This window comes from Mesoplodon densirostris, chromosome 4 (assembly GCF_025265405.1).
Source record: "Mesoplodon densirostris isolate mMesDen1 chromosome 4, mMesDen1 primary haplotype, whole genome shotgun sequence".
In the NCBI taxonomy this organism is placed as follows: Eukaryota; Metazoa; Chordata; class Mammalia; order Artiodactyla; family Ziphiidae; genus Mesoplodon; species Mesoplodon densirostris.
In genome coordinates this window covers 69,200,303-69,219,667 of record NC_082664.1, presented here as the reverse complement: position 1 = coordinate 69,219,667, position 19,365 = coordinate 69,200,303, and the positions used below count along the sequence as shown (strand labels likewise).

General features: G+C 40.5%; 2 protein-coding genes and 2 pseudogenes across 7 annotated transcripts in view; 1 reads left to right on the top strand and 3 right to left on the bottom strand.

Moving 5' to 3' along the window:
• STRN3 (striatin 3) overlaps positions 1–10,355 on the bottom strand; it is a 106,032-nt gene extending 95,677 nt beyond the window's left edge. Inside the window, exon 1 of one of the 4 annotated variants that reach the window (XM_060096348.1) lies at positions 9,521–10,355. In XM_060096348.1, coding sequence (XP_059952331.1) covers positions 9,521–9,802 — 282 coding nt within the window. In that variant the 5' untranslated portion in view covers positions 9,803–10,355. The remainder of the gene's footprint in view (positions 1–9,520) is intronic. The other 3 variants (XM_060096350.1, XM_060096351.1, XM_060096352.1) reach the window with 3 other exon arrangements.
• AP4S1 (adaptor related protein complex 4 subunit sigma 1) overlaps positions 9,160–19,365 on the top strand; it is a 49,264-nt gene continuing 39,058 nt past the window's right edge. For 2 of the 3 annotated variants that reach the window (XM_060096354.1, XM_060096355.1), the window contains exon 1: positions 9,160–9,394. The gene's annotated coding sequence lies outside the window, so the exon portion shown is untranslated. The remainder of the gene's footprint in view (positions 9,395–19,365) is intronic. The other variant, XM_060096356.1, reaches the window with a different exon arrangement.
• On the bottom strand, positions 13,966–15,115 carry LOC132488324 (melanoma-associated antigen B4-like; annotated as a pseudogene).
• LOC132489276 (small nuclear ribonucleoprotein G-like) lies at positions 17,286–17,501 on the bottom strand (annotated as a pseudogene).

Here is a 19,365-nt window from a genome sequence, read left to right as displayed (position 1 = left end):
CAAGTTTAACATATCAATAGGAGGAATGACAATGTTAAAGTGAAAGGGGATGGAGAGCTGGATTACACCAAATCGTTAAGAGACTTTGATCATGCAGGTTCCCAAACCTGGTTGATTATCAGAATCACCAGCTATACATTTTCAAAACACAGATACTACCTCAAACTACTGAATCACAATGACCAGGGATAGAATGTGGGAATCTGTATTAAAGATCCCAGGTGATTATGATTAGTTACTAGGTTTTGGAACCACCACAGATCTCACTCTCTTACAGTTAGAGACTTCACAAGTATCTCCAGATAAAATAAATTTAATCATTGCCTTTGGTAGTTTCACTGGAAGGACAGCTAAAGGCAAGCTGATATTATAATTACTCATTCCTTTAAGTCATTAAAGTACTGTTTAAGGTAAATATATGTGTTTTAAGTAATAATATGACTGCCATTTAACGAACAATTACTCACAAATGACTGGAAACAAGGCCCAACACCATTCCATCCCAAAACAGAGTAAATGTCAAGAGGAAGGAGATACAGAGAATTTTATTTTAAAAAGGGCAAAAGCTCTGAACAGAACCTCACCAAAGAAGACATACAGATGGCAAATAAGGTGCTTAACACTGTTATGTCATTAGGGAATAGCAAATTAAAACGATATATCACTACACACCTATTAGAATGGCTAAAATCCAAAACACTGACATCAAATGCTGACAAAATGTAGAGCAACAAAACTGTCAATCACCGCTGGTGGGAATGCAAAAAAAGGTACACAGCCACTCTGGATAACTGTTTGGCAGTTTCTTGAAAAACTAAACATACTCTCATCATACAATCCAGCATTCAAACTCCTTGGTATATACCTAAATTACCTGAAAACATACATCCACACAAAAACCTGCACATCGACATTTACTCATAATTGCCAAAACTTGGAAGCACAGAAAATGTCCTTCAACAGGTGAGCAGACAAATAAACTGTGGTACATATATACAATGGAATATTATTCAGCACTAAAAAGATCAATCAAGCCACAAAAAGACATTTAAGGAGGAACCTTAAATGAACACTACCAAGTCAAAGAAGCCATCTGAAAAAACTATGCATGGTATGATTCCAATTACGTGACATTTTGGAAAAAGCAAAACTATGGAAGACAGTAAAAAGAGCACTAGTTGGGACTTCCCTGGTGGTCCAGTGGCTGAGGTTCCGTGTTTCCACTGCAGGGGGCACGGGTTCAATCCCTGGTTGGAGAACTGGGATCCCACATGCCATGCAGTGCAGCCAAAAACAAACAAAAAAGCAAAAACAAAACAAACAAACAAAAAAAAAACAAAAAAGAGCAGTAGCTGCCATGGGCTTAGGTGAGGGAGGAAGGAATAGGGGGAGCATATGGGATTTTCAGGGCCGTGAAAGCATTATTTACTATAAAGGTGGATGCATGTCATTATATATTTGTCAAATCCCAAAGAATATACAAGACAGAGAGTGAACCCTAATGTAAACCACGGACTTTGGTTGATAATAATGGGTCAGTGTTGGTTCATCAATTGTAACAAATGTACCACAGTAGTGGAGCTATTGATGATGGGGGAGGTTTTGATGGGGGAGGAGTTATGTGGGAACTGTCTGTACTTTCAGCTAAATTTTGCTATAAACCTAAACCTGCTCTAAAAAATAAAGTCTATGAGAGAGAAAACACAACTTGGAAAAAAAAAACCAAAGGAAAGGTGTTTTGTAAAAAAAAGATTTTTAGTAATAAAAATATATTTCAAAGTTGACAAAAAAGTAACGGTGGCCCTGGAACCCTCCTGTATTGCTGGTGGGAAAGTAAAATGGTGTAGTCACTTTGGAAAACACTTCAGCAGGTTCCTCAAAAAGTTGAACATGAGCTGGCAATTCCATTCCTATGTACATACCTAAGAGAATTGCAAACATATGTTCACACAAAAAACTTGTGCAGAAATGTTAATAACAGCATTTTTCATAATAGCCAAAAAGTAGAAACACCCAAATATCCACCAACTGATGGACAAAATGTAGTATATCCATACAACAGCATACTATTCAGCCATAGTAAGGAACAAAGTACCATTACATGCTACACATGGATGGACCTTGAAAACATCACCTTAAGTGAAAGAAGCCATTCACAAAAAGCCACATACTGTATGATTCCGTTTACATGAAATGTTCAGAATATTCTTGATATTCTATGATAGAAAGACTATTCTTTCTATCATAGAGACAGAAATTAGTGATTGCCAAGGAAAGGGGGGAATTGGGACTAACTACTAACAGGTTAAACCGGGTTCATTTGTAGGTGATGAAAATGTTTCCAAATTAGACAGCGATGATGACGATACAACACAGTAATATACTAAAAACCAGAGAAATGTACAGTCAACCATCTGTATCCACAAGGTTCTGCATCCATAGATTTAACCAACTGTGCATCAAATACTGTCAGGAAAAAAAATTCCAGGGCTTCCCTGGTGGCGCAGTGGTTGAGAGTCCGCCTGCCGATGCAGGGGACACAGGTTCGGGAGGATCCCACTTGCCGCGGAGCAGCCAGGCCCGTATGCCATGGCCGCTGAGCCTGCGTGTCCGGAGCCTGTGCTCCGCAACGGGAGAGGCCACAACAGTGAGAAGCCCGTGTACTGCCAAAAAAAAAAAAAAAAAAAATTCCAGAAAGTTCCAAAAAGCAAAACTTAAATTTGCAACTACAGGCAACTATTTACATTGTATTTACAACTATTTATGTTGTATTAGGTATTATAAGTAATCTAGAGAAGATTTAAAGTATACGGAATAAAGTGCATGGCTTATACGCAAATACTAAACCATTTTATATTAGGGACTTCAGCATCCAGGGATAGAGGGGAGAGGGGGGTGGGGGAGTCCTGGAACCAATCACTCCACAGATACTGAGGGATGACTGTACACTTTAGAGGGGTGAATTTTATGTTACGTGAATTATATCTCAATTTCTGAAGTTTTTTAAAAACTAAGGGTGGCCCTAATGGATGAATGTTCCTAAACACTAACATCAACAGCTGCTAACATCAGGAAAGACAACGAACTGTTTTGTGCCTTCTGATGGAAGACCTCATCACCACCTGTGAAGAAGTCTTGTCCCCCACTACCATCCCCAAGAAGAAAATAAACCAATCTCTATCAAGACCCTGTATCCAACTAACCAAGTTACAGGGAAAACAAACAGGACAACAGAACATGTTAAACTGTATCAGAGATGCACTCAGCAAAACACAGACTCTGGGAACCTTTATAGGACCAAAGATCTGATTTCTTCAACAAAAAATGGCAAAGAAAAGGAAAGAAAGATGGAGGGGGTTCCAATAGCAATGTGTTATTTGGATCCTCATTCAAACAAACTCTTCAAAGATAATTGAGAAAACTGGAAATTCAAACAGCATATATTTGATAATATCAATAATATTAAGGAATTGTTCAGTTTCTTAATTTGGGATGCAACTACAACAGTTATCTTTTTAAAGTCCTTATCTTTTAAATATATACTGAAATATTCATGGATGAAATTGTATGTTTCTGGGATTTGCTTCAAAATAATTCGGGACAGGGAAGGAGTGGACAGAAGTGTAAGTAAAATAAGACTGGTCATGAGTTGTTACTGAGTGATGAGTGACAGGTTTATGAGAGGTCACAGATCGCTGTATTATTCTTTAATATTTTTAAAACTCTCCATAATAAAAATTAAAGGGTATATGTAATACAATCATACAATATAAAGGATAAACTCTTAAGAGAGGACCATGTATGGAGGGAAACCGTTAAGATTCCTCCAGAGAAATCAGGCAGGAGAAACACCCTGAACTAAAACAGTTGTAGTAAATAAATTTAAAGCACAGATTAAATCAGTGTTACTTCCTTAGGTCAGTGGTTAGGCTTCAAGTATATTCGAAGCCAAAAAATTGTTTTTTAACTAGAAAGGCTCCAAAGTTTTTATGCAAAGGAGACTATATTTCCAAAAAATTAATAATCACTGAATTAAAATATATTTTAGGATACTGAGGCTATCTATATTAGATAGCCCACTGAATCACTAAAGTCCAGCTCACACTTCCAACAAAGTTCTTTCCTGCTTTAGAACTTATTTTAATGCTATTCCTTTCCACTGAAAAACCTACGGTTAGGTAGTCACACTTCAGATCTAAAAGTACACATCCTCCTAAGGGCTTCACAAAAATTAAATGCGTTAAGATATGTATTAACAACTTAAAATAATTCTTGGCATATAGGAACTGCTCAATAATTGCTTAGCTATTTACCTGAAAGCTCACTACCTACACATGTTTCCTATCACCATTTATTTTCTCAGCATCCTGTTAATTTCTGATTTATCACATTTTATTATTTCTCAAGTACTCCACCAGCAGCAAGGTCTTTGCTTCATATATCATTATATACCCAGTACGTAGCACAAAATAACACTGAAATATATTCACCGAATAATCATACTAGAATCAATAAGACCCAAAGACTCAACATTTTTAGAAGGACCCATTGATCTCTTTAGCATCTGCCAATGGGAAGGATGATAATAAACATTAGCAATAACAGGGGGGCTTCCCTGGTAGCACAGTGGTTAAGAATCCGCCTGCCAACGTAGGGGACACAGGTTAAAGCCCTGGTCTGGGAAGATCCCACATGCTGCGGAGCAGCTAAGCCCGTGCGCCACAACTACTGAGCCTGTGCTCTAGAGCCCACAAACCACAACTGCTGAGCCCACGTGCCACAACTACTGAAGCCTGCACGCCTAGAGCCCGTGCTCCACCACAAAAGAAGCCACCACAGTGAGAAGCCTGCGCACTGCATCGAAGAGTAGCCCCTATTCGCATCAACTAGAGAAAGCCTGTACGCAGCAACGAAGACCCAATGTAGCCAAAAATAAATAAATAAAATAAATTTATTAAAACAATAACAGGCAATAAAGGAGAATAAACAAGTTAAGTGTCTTTTGCGGGGGAAAGAGGCAGGCATTTGAGATGAACCGAATAACGGATGCATTGAATTTGAAAATTTAAACAGGAAGTTAGAAATATGTCTGAGACATCTGAAAGTCAAAAATACAGTAGTGACTAAGAACATGGCCTCTAGAGTCAGCCTGCCTAGGTTTAAATCCCAGCTCTGCTACTCCTACTTATATGATCTTACATCTTAGGCAGATTACTTAATCTCCGGGCCCCAATAGTCCAGTGTCAAAAAACCCAAAAAAAACCCCAAAAACCCACCACCAACAAAAGAAACCAATTGTGCTCACCTCATTGGGGTTTTTTTTAGGATTAAAGGACTAAATACTGAAGCATCGGAATAACAGCAAAAAACAAAAAACACTGTATATTTCGAAATTTACAGTGAAAACAAAAAGAATCAGAACCCCAAGTAATGATAACTGAGACCAAAGGAGAGGAAACACATGAAGAAAAGTGATAAGTGGACCAAAGGGAAAATAAGAAATTACAGAATATAAGCCAAAGAAAAGGATTTTGAGGAAGAAACTCTCAAAAGCAGAAAGTGTTGGTTAAGTGCATATAATCTGTAAGAAGTCCTCAAGATTTGGCAATTTGAAGGTCAACCACCAACAGAAAGAAGTGTTCTACAAAGTGTTTAGATAGGTATAAGGAGAGAGAGCAAAAAAAGACTATACAGCAGGATTAAGGGGTAAATGGAGAAAAGAAATCTAGATTATGGGTCCCTAGACTTTCTGTTTCCAAGGACTTCAAAAAAGAAACAGGGAGAATATGACATAAGATTGTGGACTCTTAAATCTATCAAATAAAAATTTTTTTACTCTACTGCCACCACCATTTGAAAAAGGAAAACTGCATAATAGCAAGTCTTTATGAAGGCTAAAACTCTCGGAATAAAAGGAACACCTTTATGAAAAATCTCTATACTGTTCTTATTTTTTATAATTTCATAGTAGATTTATAAAAATCTTGTAATAGAAAAGGAACAAGGATTTGCAAATCATTATTCTAGACTACCCTAAGAAAACCCTGGCAATAACAGATTAAAAGGGAAACAATTACTTCTCCCCATTAAAAATGAAGAAATCAAGTTATGTCTGAGAGAATCATCTCCTATTAACTTAAGATCTTTAGGTGGCAATATCTGTCACGTTATGACAAATCTGTATGCCAGAGTATGCAAACACAAACACTAATTAAAAGTTTACATTTGCTGGAGAATTAGTAGTTTTAGAATACAAACTCCAGGACTACATTTTCTATGTATTACCTATGTCATATTTTTATAGTTGGCACACAAGCATTTTGTATATATCATAAGTGCATTTATTACACACTAACTACAGAAAAAAATATAAGGACATATTTGTAATATATATAAACTAGACCTGGCATGCCATGGGGGCTCAATAAAACTTTTTTGAAATGTACTGAAGTAGTGTGTGCCACATAATGAATTACAAGTCAGATTCCATTGCTACAAAAAAATACCAAAACAACAATACAACACAATGGTTTCAAGAGTGGTAATAAGACCAAACAAAGCCTTTGGATTCAGATAAACCTGGGTTCAAATCTCAGCTGCAATACTTTATAGCTGGCAAAGTTAAACTGTTTGTGTTTCCTCATCTGTAAAATAGAAATGATACCTACCTCATAAGGTTGTAGTGCTGATGAAATGGCAGTTATAATTTCTATTTAATGTGACTGCCAAAATCCCACAAGCAGTCCAGTCCATTTTTTCCCAAGTCCTAGACCAAATCAATCCAAATCTCTGGAGGATGAGACAAAGGCCTGCATACTTTTTATAGTTTTACAAGTGATTACCACTAGCACTCTCTTTTAGAAATCACTGTCCTAGAGCCTCATTAACAAAGCTTTACCTTAGTCCCAGGTAAGGAACCATCACAAAGATGAAAGAGCGTTAAGACATCCTTTGGTTTAGTTCCAATCTTCTAAGAAAGACCTTTACCCAAAATTCCTTTTACAGGGAAGAGAACCATAATGCAAACTTCCAGTTTAAAATCCTTTCCAAAGCCAGGAAATATAATTCCACACTGAAATTTTATATCAAAATGAGGTATACCTTAGCCTCGTTGTATTCACTATTGAATAGTTTTAATACTGAATACTTTAAATAATGTATAGATGAACAGTGTACCCAAGGATGTATACCATAACGATATGCAACTTCTCTTATTTCTGTTATCTTTCTTAAAATTAAGTTTAAGTTTACAATCTAAATCCATTCATGCTTCACTTAAACTTTCCCAATAAATTTTTTATTCAACACATACATTTTAAAATGTGCATCTCACAAGCATTCTTACTAAAGACTGAAGACGTGTAAAGCAAATTCAGCATTCCAGAAGCAAACCTGAAATCCTATTAACTAAGTAGCCCAATAAAACATTTTAGAGAAATATACAGAACAAAAATACACAATCATGAACATTTTATTCCAAAAAAAATCAATGTGAAATAATAAAAATTCCCGGAAAAAAATTAAGAGTCTAGAAACACTGCAGAACTTCTTCAAAAAAAAAGCAAACAAAAAAAGTTTAGGATGGCTATATCAGAACTAATATGCCAACTGTAGATAAACTGAAAGCAAGCAAGCAAAATGAATCTTCCTTAAAAGACTTCGGTCAAGAAGAGAATTAGAAGGGAAAGCAAGGGCTAGGGTAGACAATATAGATAGACCTCACTGTTGTACAGATTTTTTACTAATTTAGACACAAGACATTTTTCAGCTACTTTCACCAGTGAAACTTATGAATGACTAATGCAATTGCTAACTTGAAAAGTGTTTAAGTTCAAGCTTTTCTATAACAGTACAAAGGCTATAAACACTGTATCAGGGACTGGTGAAATATTATTTAGTGAACCCAAGCCTCAATGCATTAGTAAATGCATTTTTAAAAATAAATGCCTCACACCGAATATTAAGTTTGCACATGGTGTAGTAAAAGTTGTACATCAACAGAACTCTATACATCCCAGATATTTTAAAGCAGATTACACACACAAAAAAACAATTCTGACTTTAGCTTTTTAAATGTTATATTTTTAAGAGCCCAATAGTATATCAAAGCACTAAAACACTGAATTGACTAACAGGTGTTAATTTATAATTAACTTTCTCAAGACTTGGTAAAGTGTCAAAATATATGTTTCTTACTTTTCAAAAGTTTAACCTTCCCAACTTTGTAGAGACAAATAAAAGTCGACTGGTTCAAAATCAAACTGAAGATATACATATTTGTTTGAGGACACCCTTTTTAAGCTAATCCAATCTTCCTCTTTCAACACTGCATTTCCCTAACCATTCACCCCAGGCATATATGACATGTATGTCAGCGAACAATACTACTTACATTCTAAATATATACCAGTCTGAAGAACAGGTGCAACACTATTTAGATGCATGCCTTTTTTCTTCTAAGCCTAAATTTGCCTTAGAAAGTGTTTTTAAAGTAAACACAAACACCCAAAAGAGTTGAACAATCCTTTTAAAAAGATGTAGTCCTTCTGAAATACAAGACATAAGTCCTTAAAACACCAACAATCTTCTAAAAGTTAGGTAAACCAACCTATCAAAGTTTCACCTTAAGACTGAGTCCGGCTCAATTATGAAGGATCCTGAGGATATTTAACCTTGCTTCCCCTGCGTGAGTTGGTAACGTGAGACAAGTACGCTTTACTCCAAGTTAATATTAAATCTTCATAAAGACGGCACAGATATTCTGGTTTGGTTTTTTATGTGTAAAGAAGGGGATGGAGGACGGCGAAGGTTATTCTAAAAAGAAAAATTCAGTACAGAGAAGCGTTGATGAGTCAGTCACTAAGAACTCAAAAGGAATCTAAGTGAATAAGGCAGCATCTCAGGTAAGAAGGTACTTAAAGTTGGCGGTAGGAAATGAAAACTTCACAGGTCAGCCGCAAGCCATTGTGCTCGGTAGCAGCCCTGGAAAGAAGCGTGGCTGTCAAGGAGTAAGGGTTATCAACTTCGGGGGAGGGGGGCAGACATGCCAAATCGGAAAAGGGGGGTGATCCGGGTAAAGGTGGTAAAATCCCGTCCCAATCCCTCTCCTCCGGTTATCCATCTCAAGAGGCACAAACAAGAGCAAGCTCAGTGCCCAACAGCCCCTCGCCGGACGCTCTCCCACAGAGAGGAACTCGGCCCCAAGCCCCGGAGACCCGCGCAGGCCGCCTCCGGAGGAGCCCCCGCAGACGCCATACTAAAAGCCAAAATGGCTGCCCCAAGGAAGCCCGCACCGCGCAGCTAGTGAGGGCTGGGTAACAAGCTTCTGCGGGAAGGGGGGAGGGGGGCTAGAGGAAGAGCCGTCGCCAGGACCATCGCCCCCCGAGCCGCACAGGTAGGTTTCTCTCGGCCTCCCAAGGCCTCGAGCTCCGACTGAGGGGAGTCCCGGCCCCACCCCCCAACCCCCCGGCCGGGAACCCCGCCGCCGCAGCCGTCCCGCACACCGACCCCAGCGAGGTACCTGCAGTTCGGCCCGCTCCACCTCCCAGTGCGCCCGCTCCATCTCGAACCGAGCCCACTCGTGCTGGATGTAGTGCAGGATCCCTGGGATAGTGTACTGCTGCGGCCGGGACAGCTCTGGGCCTGCCGCGGGACCCGCTCCCTCGGCGGCCGGAGGACCCACGCCGCCCGCCGCTCCATTCCCCCCGGGCGAAAGGCTCATGTTCCCCCCAGGTCCCTGCTGCTGCCGTGGAGGGGCCGCCATCCCGGGGCCGCCACCACCGCCTCCGGCGAGCTCGTCCATTGTGTGTGGGGCCCCGGCCGGGGCGCAGGGCGAGACGCCGACCGCTGGGGGAAGGGCCGGAGAGGGTGGCCCCGCGCTGGCGGCGGGGCGGAGGCCGGTTGGGAGAGGGGCAGGGAGGGGGTTGTTGCTGAATGCCTGCAGTAGGTCAGAGCAGGGAGCTGCCGGCCGCCGCCATTACAGTCCCTCCTCCATCTGCCAGTTTCACTCACTCACTTTAGGGGAAGGGGGGGCCGCGGCGGGAGGGGGAAGGGGGGGCAGGGTTGGGAAGGGGAGAGACGTAGGGCCGCCGCTCCCGCGCAGCATGCCGGGTAGAGAACGCCGCTGCCGCCGCTTGCCTACTAGCCAAATAGAGTCCGGCCTCACCCTACGCAGGCGTACTGAGGACGCAGTCGGCTTGCCGTTAGAGGCGGGGAAGGAGATTCGGCCCCGCCCCTAGGCCCGCCCCGCAGGCTCGCTGCGGGAGTCTGGCGGCTGAGTCAGGACGGTGGGCCACCGAATCCAATCTTCGGAAGAGAGTTGGTCTCTGCCTTCCCAGGAATCCGTATCCCTCTCTCAGTCAGTCCCCAGCGTCGTTCCCTACCCAAAGGTCTCAGCGGCGCGCCTGCCTTTGGAGCTGGGTTTTAACCTGGTTGGTCGCTCTGGCCGGCCGCAGCCGGTCCCGGATTCCTGACGTTTCTTTTGCATTCCTTGCGTGTTTTCAGGCAGTCCCAGAGGGTCGGGCCTCTTTCTCTGCCTGTCACTCTCTCTTCCTCTGGTTTCCTAGCCCCAGTCAGTTCCCGGGGCTTTGGGGACGTTCTCTTTTGGCAAAGAGCCCAGATCTTCCCGGACGTGGAGACTGATTCTCTGTCTCTGAGCTTTGGTCCCAATTCTGTGCTCCCTGTCGCGCGTCGCAACTTGTACCACTTTGCCTCCCTTATTTCCTATTCTGGGGTGGGCTGTGTTTGGGGAGTTTGACAGGGAAGCAGTAGCGATTGTTTTCATTTTTCTTTTGGGAGAAGAGAAGGTGAAAATCTTTAGATCTTGATAGTGGGCAGAGGGAGAAAGAAAACTATGGAGGAGACTGGTTAAACTAACAATTTGATATTTTAGAAGTGAATGAGCTCACAAATACTGTCATTCATAGCAGAATCTTTTGATGGAAATAGAAAATAAGAGCATTGTGAAGACAATTTAAAACCCTAGATGAACGGCTAAAAATGTTTTCCTGGGTTGTTTTAGTGAATGTAATATACACATAAAAGACAAGGTTAATCTTTTAAGTACCATAGTGTGTGTGTTTATGTGCTTAGGTTGCTCGGGAACATCCTTAATGAACTAGTAAATTTCTAAAAGTTAATGTAGCTAATAACCATTTGGTTAAAAAATAGGACAAAAATGATATTTAACAACATAATAAGGAAAAAAGTTTCATTAATTACAGCTATGCAGGAAAATCGCATATAACATTTATTGCATTCAAATTTTTTGCTTCTCTACTACCAATAAAATTTTCACTATGGAATATACACGACCACTCGGTGTAATTTCCCAGAGATAAAGTAGTACATCTTATTTTATCATGTCTGCTTTCTGTTATTATAGTTTAATGGAGAGCAGATTGGACTTGTTACCCATGCTGCCATGTTTTATTTACATATGAAATGATGTCTGAGATCACAGAATTATTAAGAACTATTTCTCCATTTCATAGCAACCAACATACAACCTGCTCATTCAATCTTGTTCATTTGCGAGGGGCCTCAGAGCACGTAAAAAGTTCAAAAATACTGTACTGCCTCAAGACCCATATATATCAAGAAAAATTTGTGAGAGGGTGTGACTGATCTCCCTTACATTGGCATCAAAAGAAGAGGAGCATACCCACTAATATTTCCTGCTGGTATGTCAAGTTCAAGTAAAGACTGGATTTATAATCCTTTTTCCTCCCCACTCACCTTCAAAAAAAACAAACTCTGCTCTTCTATTACCTATCATATTAAGTGGCACTACATTCAAACCTGAGGCCTGGCAGTCATTCTAGTACCTTTCCTTCACTTGGCCCCCTCATCCAATCCCTTTCTCAGTAATATCTTTTATATCTATTCCATATCTTCATACATGTCTTAATTTAAACCTTCCCACCTCTACTGTTCCCCTGCCTTCCACTACCGCTGATGCCTGAGTGATCTTCAAAAGTCAGATCTGATCCTATGATTCCCTGCTTAAAATATATTAATGATCACCAGACTTACAATAAAGCCCAAATTTTAGCATAGTATATAAAAGTCCTTATTGCCTAATTTACCATCACACCATCATGGTATCCCATTCTCTCCAGCTAATCTGCATCATTTTGGGTTCCTCAAATGTGTAATGCTGTTTCATTCCACAAGAATTTAATACATGCTGTATCCAATTGGCTTTCCTTCCCTTCTTCCTTCAAAACTCATCTCAAGTATTTCTTCCTCCAAGAAGCTTTCCAGATCCGTGAATTATTTAGTATAATATCCTAATAGTAACCCATGCTTAACTCCTAATACTTATTACATTGTATTTAAATTGTCTATATATGTACTCCTCGGTGACACTCATACTAAACACTATGAAAGCAAGACAGTCACATAACAGGTACTGCAAATCTTTGCTTCACTTATTTACTTTCTTTTTTTTTTTTTTAATTTCTGAATTGGCTACTATTTTTCAGATGCTCTCTTAGTCGCTCGTGAACCACTGTGAATCAAACAGACATAATCTCTGCCTTCACAGACTTTCCAGTCTAGTTTTAGGCAAATTACTTAGCACCAAGCACCCTTACTTCCTCAAAGTCTTATCCAGATCTGTCTCTTACACTCCCTATTTGAAGAATTCCAGTTGAACATGTCTGGATTCACTTTGTCCATGGTTTTATAAATGTCAACAATGCAATCCTAAACCACATTCTTCCCAGATCATAGTCATTTGTCTGCAGGATTGTAGCCTCCTAGAGGGGCAGGACCTATGAAAACTGTACCCCAGTGCCTGGGACAGTGAAATCCCCAATAAATGTTTGAGGAATAACTTAAATTCATACTAGACTAATATGAATACTTTTCCTTCACCTCAGTCTTTTTTTTTTTACCAGTTTTTGCTACCATTGTACCAATTATCTCTTGAGGTTCAATGACCAAAACTGTCATGAGCACTAATAGTAAAAGACACCAAAATTTTCTCCTCTATTGGGAGATTATTTTTTACAATATTGATGTTGTGCTTTGTGTACATGACTCCAAGGACAGTCTGCAGTGAGCTCCTAGAATCTTGTTCTCTGTAGGTAATGAGCTTTCCCAGGCTCACCTACAACTCACCTAACTGGAATTCCCTTCCTAAACTGTGACTGAGTCATTTCCTCTTTTCAGCATCAACCTTTGAAACTTCCTGTTTGTTCTGTCCTTTCATCAGTCTTGTTCATTTCTCCTCTACTCCCATTGATTATCTCAGTTTCAATGCCTGCCTATTTATATCTTTAATCGGTTTAGAATTTTAAGGGTTTTTTTTCCCCATTAGCTAATCTTAGACACCTGTGTTTTTTTTATTTTTTATTTTTTTATTTTTTTTCTTATTTACCATGGTTTAATTTTCAAACAGTTTGAATAACCTAAGCAAAGCTAGGTACATATTCTTTAATTTTACAAGCAAAGAGAAAGAGAAGAAGGCAAACAAAGAATTAACCAGCTTTTACTTTTGTATCACCATTTTGAGATCCCAAATATTTTCTTGTGGGATTCTTTCTCATTTCCATGAAAAATCCTATTCCAATGCCATGTTACCTTGTTCTGTAGCAAAAGGAAAATAGTGAAGGCTTTTCAGTTTTTTTTTACAAATAGCAAACTCTTAATCTTAAAACTGAGCATCAATAAACATGACATCCATGACATTAATACACTTTGATTCTGAAGCAAAATAAACCTCCAATGCAGTAATAACATTTGAAAAGATACTAAACATCTCTATCATAAATCTATCTATCTAGCATCTCTCTACCTACTTATCTACCTATCATCTGTCTATCTTAACTAGGTATTCTTCATATGGAAAAAAGAAAAAAAGATATATATTTTATTAAAACTAACTGCACCTAAGCTACCATACTACTTAAAACTGTAAGAACATATATGTTTTGTTCCCTCAACCAATACTATTCTGCACTATTTAGGAGCCTGACTGCTCTCTTCCAAAACAAAGTGAGCAATCTGCCCGCGGCCGCCCTCCCTACACGTGGGAGGACCTGCGGGCCTTGGCCCTGGAATGTGCTCTGCGCTCAGCAACAGCTAAAGCCCTGGCCGCGGCTCTCACTCTTGCTCTCTCTTCCTCATCTTTCAGAGCCTCCTCATAGAGATCTGGGAAGGCCCTGGGGATGGTATCATTGATCTTGGCCATAAACTCCAGCACTTTCATCTTGCTGGTTTCAGCGCAGGCTCTCGGGCCCCACAGGAACTCATAGCGCGGGGGATCGCTGTGGCGCACCTGGTGGTACATCAGATACTTCTGCTGCACGAGATCTTCGATGAGCCTCTTGGGCTCCCCAAAGATCAAGTGGCTCCTCCCAGCGTACAAACCCAACGCATTGAGGAATTCCCAGAGCTCCTCCTCGGTGGCCCAGTTGCCATTCGCGAAGATCTTGCTCAGGACAGTCAGCAGGAAACAGGCCGTGCGCAGCCCCAACACACCACTCGGATTTCCCTCGCTGGGGAGGCCCAGCTGGCTGATGAGGACGTAGGAGTGACTGCTGGGGTCGACTTCCTTCAGCTCGAGGCCAAAGACCAGCTCCATGTACTCAGAAGCTCTCCTGAGGATCTCAGGGAAGTGCTTCTTGTACTTCCTGTCGACACTATTCAGCAGTGTAGCCTTCGGGATGGGCTCCTTCGTCTTGTACTTCTCCAGCAGGAACTGCACCAACTTGCAGACCTCCCTGGTCAGAGGATCGGTGTAAGTGCTGTGAACGGAAGGTGCTGCCGGGGCGGTACTTGCACTTTTCTCATCTTGGCTCTGGGCACCCTCTTCAGATCCTGGGCATGAAACCCCTGCAGCACGAGAGCTCGTGGCTGGGCCTCCCTGAGGCTCCTGGCGAGTGCCAGCAACAGAGGAGCTCGGGGAAGTACCCCGAGAAACAGAAGCGGGGGAGGAGGGCGACTCTTCTATCTCTGCCGCCGCCGCCGCCTCAGTGGCCTAGGCACCCTTGAGCCTCTGAGTCTCCCCCCGGGCCTGGCGGCGTTTCTCCCGGGCACGGCGCTTCCTATTCTGGCCCCGAGGCATGATGACACAGGTCAGGGCCAGCAGGCGGGAGTGTGGGCAGGAAGGCAGGCAACGAGGGCACCTCACACTTTGACACCTGAAGAGACGTGGGATTCCTCCTGCGGCTCACCCTCACCGGACGGCAGCTCTCAACAATGGCGTCGCCCCCACTGCGTGTGTCGACACCTGTGTTTTTATTCTACCTGACCAAAAAGAGACTTGTCACATTTCATGTGCATATATTATATCAGCAAAAGTATGTTAAGGAATTCTAGTCTTTTAAATACATCAGAGTGGTTAACACTCAGATGCCTTCTTCCCAGTTATTGCAATACCTGATGTAAAAAGTGTTTTGACCCTGACTTTGAGAACTATGTGAATTCCTTCCCAGACATCATATTATTCCATTGGTACATACTTCTCTAGGTATCTTTAACAGATTTTTTTTAACATACCACTATACCATTATCACACCTATAAAATTAATGGTAATTCCATTGTACAGTCATCCTACTAACAAAGAGCTCAGACTGGTTCGTAATCACTGATCTAGTCATCTTTTCCCATCATCTGAAAAGATTGTGACAAGTATTCTTATCTCTATGAGGAGAGAAAGCTGAGATAAGAGTTCTGGGTCACTTCCGCAGCCCTTAGTAGAATAGGAAGTATTCCTACTCTTACATCAGTGAGTATACATGTTTATTTGGAAACAAGAAATAAGGTCTCCCTTTACAATTCTGCCTCCTTCTGTCCTGTCAATGGATTTAATATTACTACCTCTGGCTCCCAAATCATTTGCACTTTTGAAATCATTTTTTAGGTAGTTTCAGGGTGATACAGTCACTTGGGGAAATTACATAGTGTTTACATTTATAAATATAGAAAACAAATGAATATTAGAGCCCAGAGAAATATCTTTGAGAAGAGTTGGCATATGTTCAAAAACCAAACGAACGAAGTGTATAATGGAGATGGAACAGAAAAGGAGGCAGCTTTGATCTGCACTGTGGTTTAACCAGCATAATAAGATCAGGTATCTACTTTTCATTAAAGCAGTTGCTTGTGGCTAAGAAAAGTATAGAAATATCTGCAGGATACCTGAACTATTCAAATAGTATATTGTGTGGAAAAGAAAAGGAAAAGGACCTTCACAGATTACAGAAAAATAGGCACCAAGACCTTCAGGAAACTCTGCATGCTATATAAAATTTTAGTCCAAGTTCATTCCTGAATTGTCTCCTGGGTAATATGAGTCAGAAAGCAGTAGGCTGTGATAATACTGTATAATAGCTAACTCATAGAGATGTCAAAATTGAAAGGGAAAAAAGAAAAAAGGATTGCCTGGAGCCAAGTCCCTCCTGAACATTGGGTAAAAGTGAACAACCAGCTCTATAAACATGAGAACCAAATGACTGGAAAATGTGACTGAATGGGAAATTGCCAAAACTTTCCTAGGTAATAATTTAACAATCTTGGAAATGTGGTTTGTCTCCTGTTAGAGCAGCAGGGGAGAATGTTCAGAAGAATGGTACCAGACATGGACACCTTGCTTAGGAAATCTCTGCTAAAGACAGTGTTTCCTTTGGAAAATGTTTTAAATTTGGCGAAAATTCACAAAACCTTATTTTTTTATGATAACATTTTTAAAGATGGTAACCTTTAGTTTTGTCTATTAATAGACTAACCTAAAGTACCTGACAATTACCCTACAAAAAAAGCTTAAAGAATTCCTTAGAGCATTTAAAAATAACTCCTATTACTCCTTTTGTATTATAGCTTTCAATATAGTAATCAGATGTTGTAAATCATGTTGTGCGTAAGGCTTTTTATTTTTGGCTGCACAGCATGTGGTATCTCAGTTCCCCGACCAGGGATTGAACCCATGCCCCCTGCAGTAGAAGCTCCAAGTCTTAACCAGTGGACCACCAGGGAAGTCCCTAGACATTTTTATTTAACTTTTTATTTTGGATTTCAGTCATTCAAAAGTAGGGAAAAAAAAGTCTAATGAATTGCCATTTTCACCAGTTATCAAGATTTTGCCATTCTTATTTCATCTATTCCCCTTTTCTCTGTGTGAGGAATTTTTTTTTTGACTATTAAAAAAGTTTAACAAGAAAGTTTAATATGAAAGTGTACACTGCTCAATTTTTTATATGATAGTAAAACAGGCCCTTTGGAGATGGGACATGAGGAAGCAATTGATTTCTTTGATGAACACAACCTTTGTTTATACTCATTCCAAGGCTTCTAACATGATGATACTATTTTCCCTTATACTGCCATTCCAGTATTGTTCTGTCACCCACCAATTGCTGTCTCTGCACATTCATCTATTGAAAGATTCATAAAGAAATCAAATCCCCAAAGATTCCTTGGACATGTCCACCACCATTTGATTTCAGTGATAACTTCTTGTCCATAAATTTTTCAAGTCAGGAGGGTGAGCCTTGCTTATGGCGTCTACTCAACAAGCTCAAAGATACCTTGAAGTGGAATTCGTGGCCTCCCTCACACTTCCATGGCCGGCCCTCGGAATAATTTAAAGTAAATCCCAGACATCATATTATTTCATTGGTATATACTTCTCTAGGCATCTTTAACAGATTAGGACCTTTTTATTTTCAATATACCACAATACCATTATCACACCGATAAAATTAGTGGTAATTCCATTATACAGTATAATCCCTAGTCCATCGTCAATTTCCCCCAATTATCTAAAAAAAAATTTTTTTTAAGAGTTGGTGATTTCAAATCAGGATCCAAACAAAATCTATATATTTCCTTTATTTGCTGTATCTTTAGGTCTTTTTTTATTTGTCTTCCCCTTCACCCCCACATCGTCATGCCATTTATTTGTTGAAGAGGTGAGGTTATTTATCCTGCAGAATTTCCCACATTTGGCTGGTTGCATTTTTATTGTATTATTTAGCATATTCCTTTCTCCTCCTTATTGTCTGTAAACTAGGAGTTAGACCTAGAGGCTAGGTTTCATTCAGGTTTTAATTTTTTTTGGTAAAAATATTTCTACATTGCGGATGCAATGTACTTTCTATTGCATCACACCAGGCAGCACATAATGTCTAGTTGTCTCAGTTTTAGTACTGGAATGTACTAAACTTGATCAGCCTGATCTAGCTATTGTCAGCCTTAGCTAGCTAGCTAGCTGTCTTTTAACACATATATCGTGCTCTTACTCTCAGTTTCTGCTCAGCGCGGAGTCTGTCTTTCTATTAAAGAGCTTCCACTGGATGTTGCCGAGCCTTCGGGGTCCTGGTTGGGACCTTTCCTTGCACTCATTGGCAAAAGAGATCCTGCCAGATCTCCTCCCGGTTCTCAGTGTGGTATTTAGATTCCCTCCTGGGGTTCCCACGTCAAGGGGTGGGGGGCGCCCTTCCTTTGGATGATGACTTGGTGATTTCTGGGTTCCTTGGCTCTTTTGACCCTTAGAGGACCACATTTTCAAACCTCCACTTCTGCTGGCACAGGTGTGGTTCCCCCTTACTAGTTGCTAAGGGTAGTTAGTGTTCTGGAGTTCCAGGGGATGTTTTCCCCTTGGTTTTTGGTAAGGATGTTACTGTATAGTTTTTTCTTTTTTTCCATCCTCGTGCTCTCACTGTTTTTTGTAAGGGGATCCCGGGAACTTCCAAAACTGCTCTGCTGCTAACACCACTCCCTTGCTTCTCTGCACTCTTGGCGTTTTAAGGTTTAAATTGCCTGCTAGTTAACCTAAATTTATTTATTAGAGCCCTGCTATTGAAATAACTTATTTGATCACTGCTAAAATAATTGTGACATTTTTGCTATTCAGAGATGTGAGATATAAGTGAGTGTAAATTTAAGTATGAATAATATCCTATGGGAACACTTGGGCAGGCTCTTGTCTGACAACTTTGCTCTCCTATTTACATTTTCAGCCAGGAGCTGTAACATGTTGCTATACTTTACTGTGAAATTCAGTAAAGCAAAAAGTGCTCCTGGGCAAAGGGCAGCCAAGCAGTCCACCTGAAAGGCTCTGTATTTACCCTGACACCTGATCGGAACAAGAATGATACTAAATTCAGATACATGTCTGAAAACTTGCCTTGGAAGCATTTGCTGGGTATGTTTTATTTATTGGAAGTAGAAAGGGAGATTAGCTGAACTCACTAAGAGAGCGAGTCAGACATAAGAATTTTGGAAGTTTAGGTCTGATTACAAATGTTAAACACACTGTAATAAATGCAGTAGTATGAGTTTCTGTCCTAAAGTTTCACATTATCTGATTAAGCCACTTCTTAGGCTTTAGGCTCTCTGTTGAGATCAACTGAAAG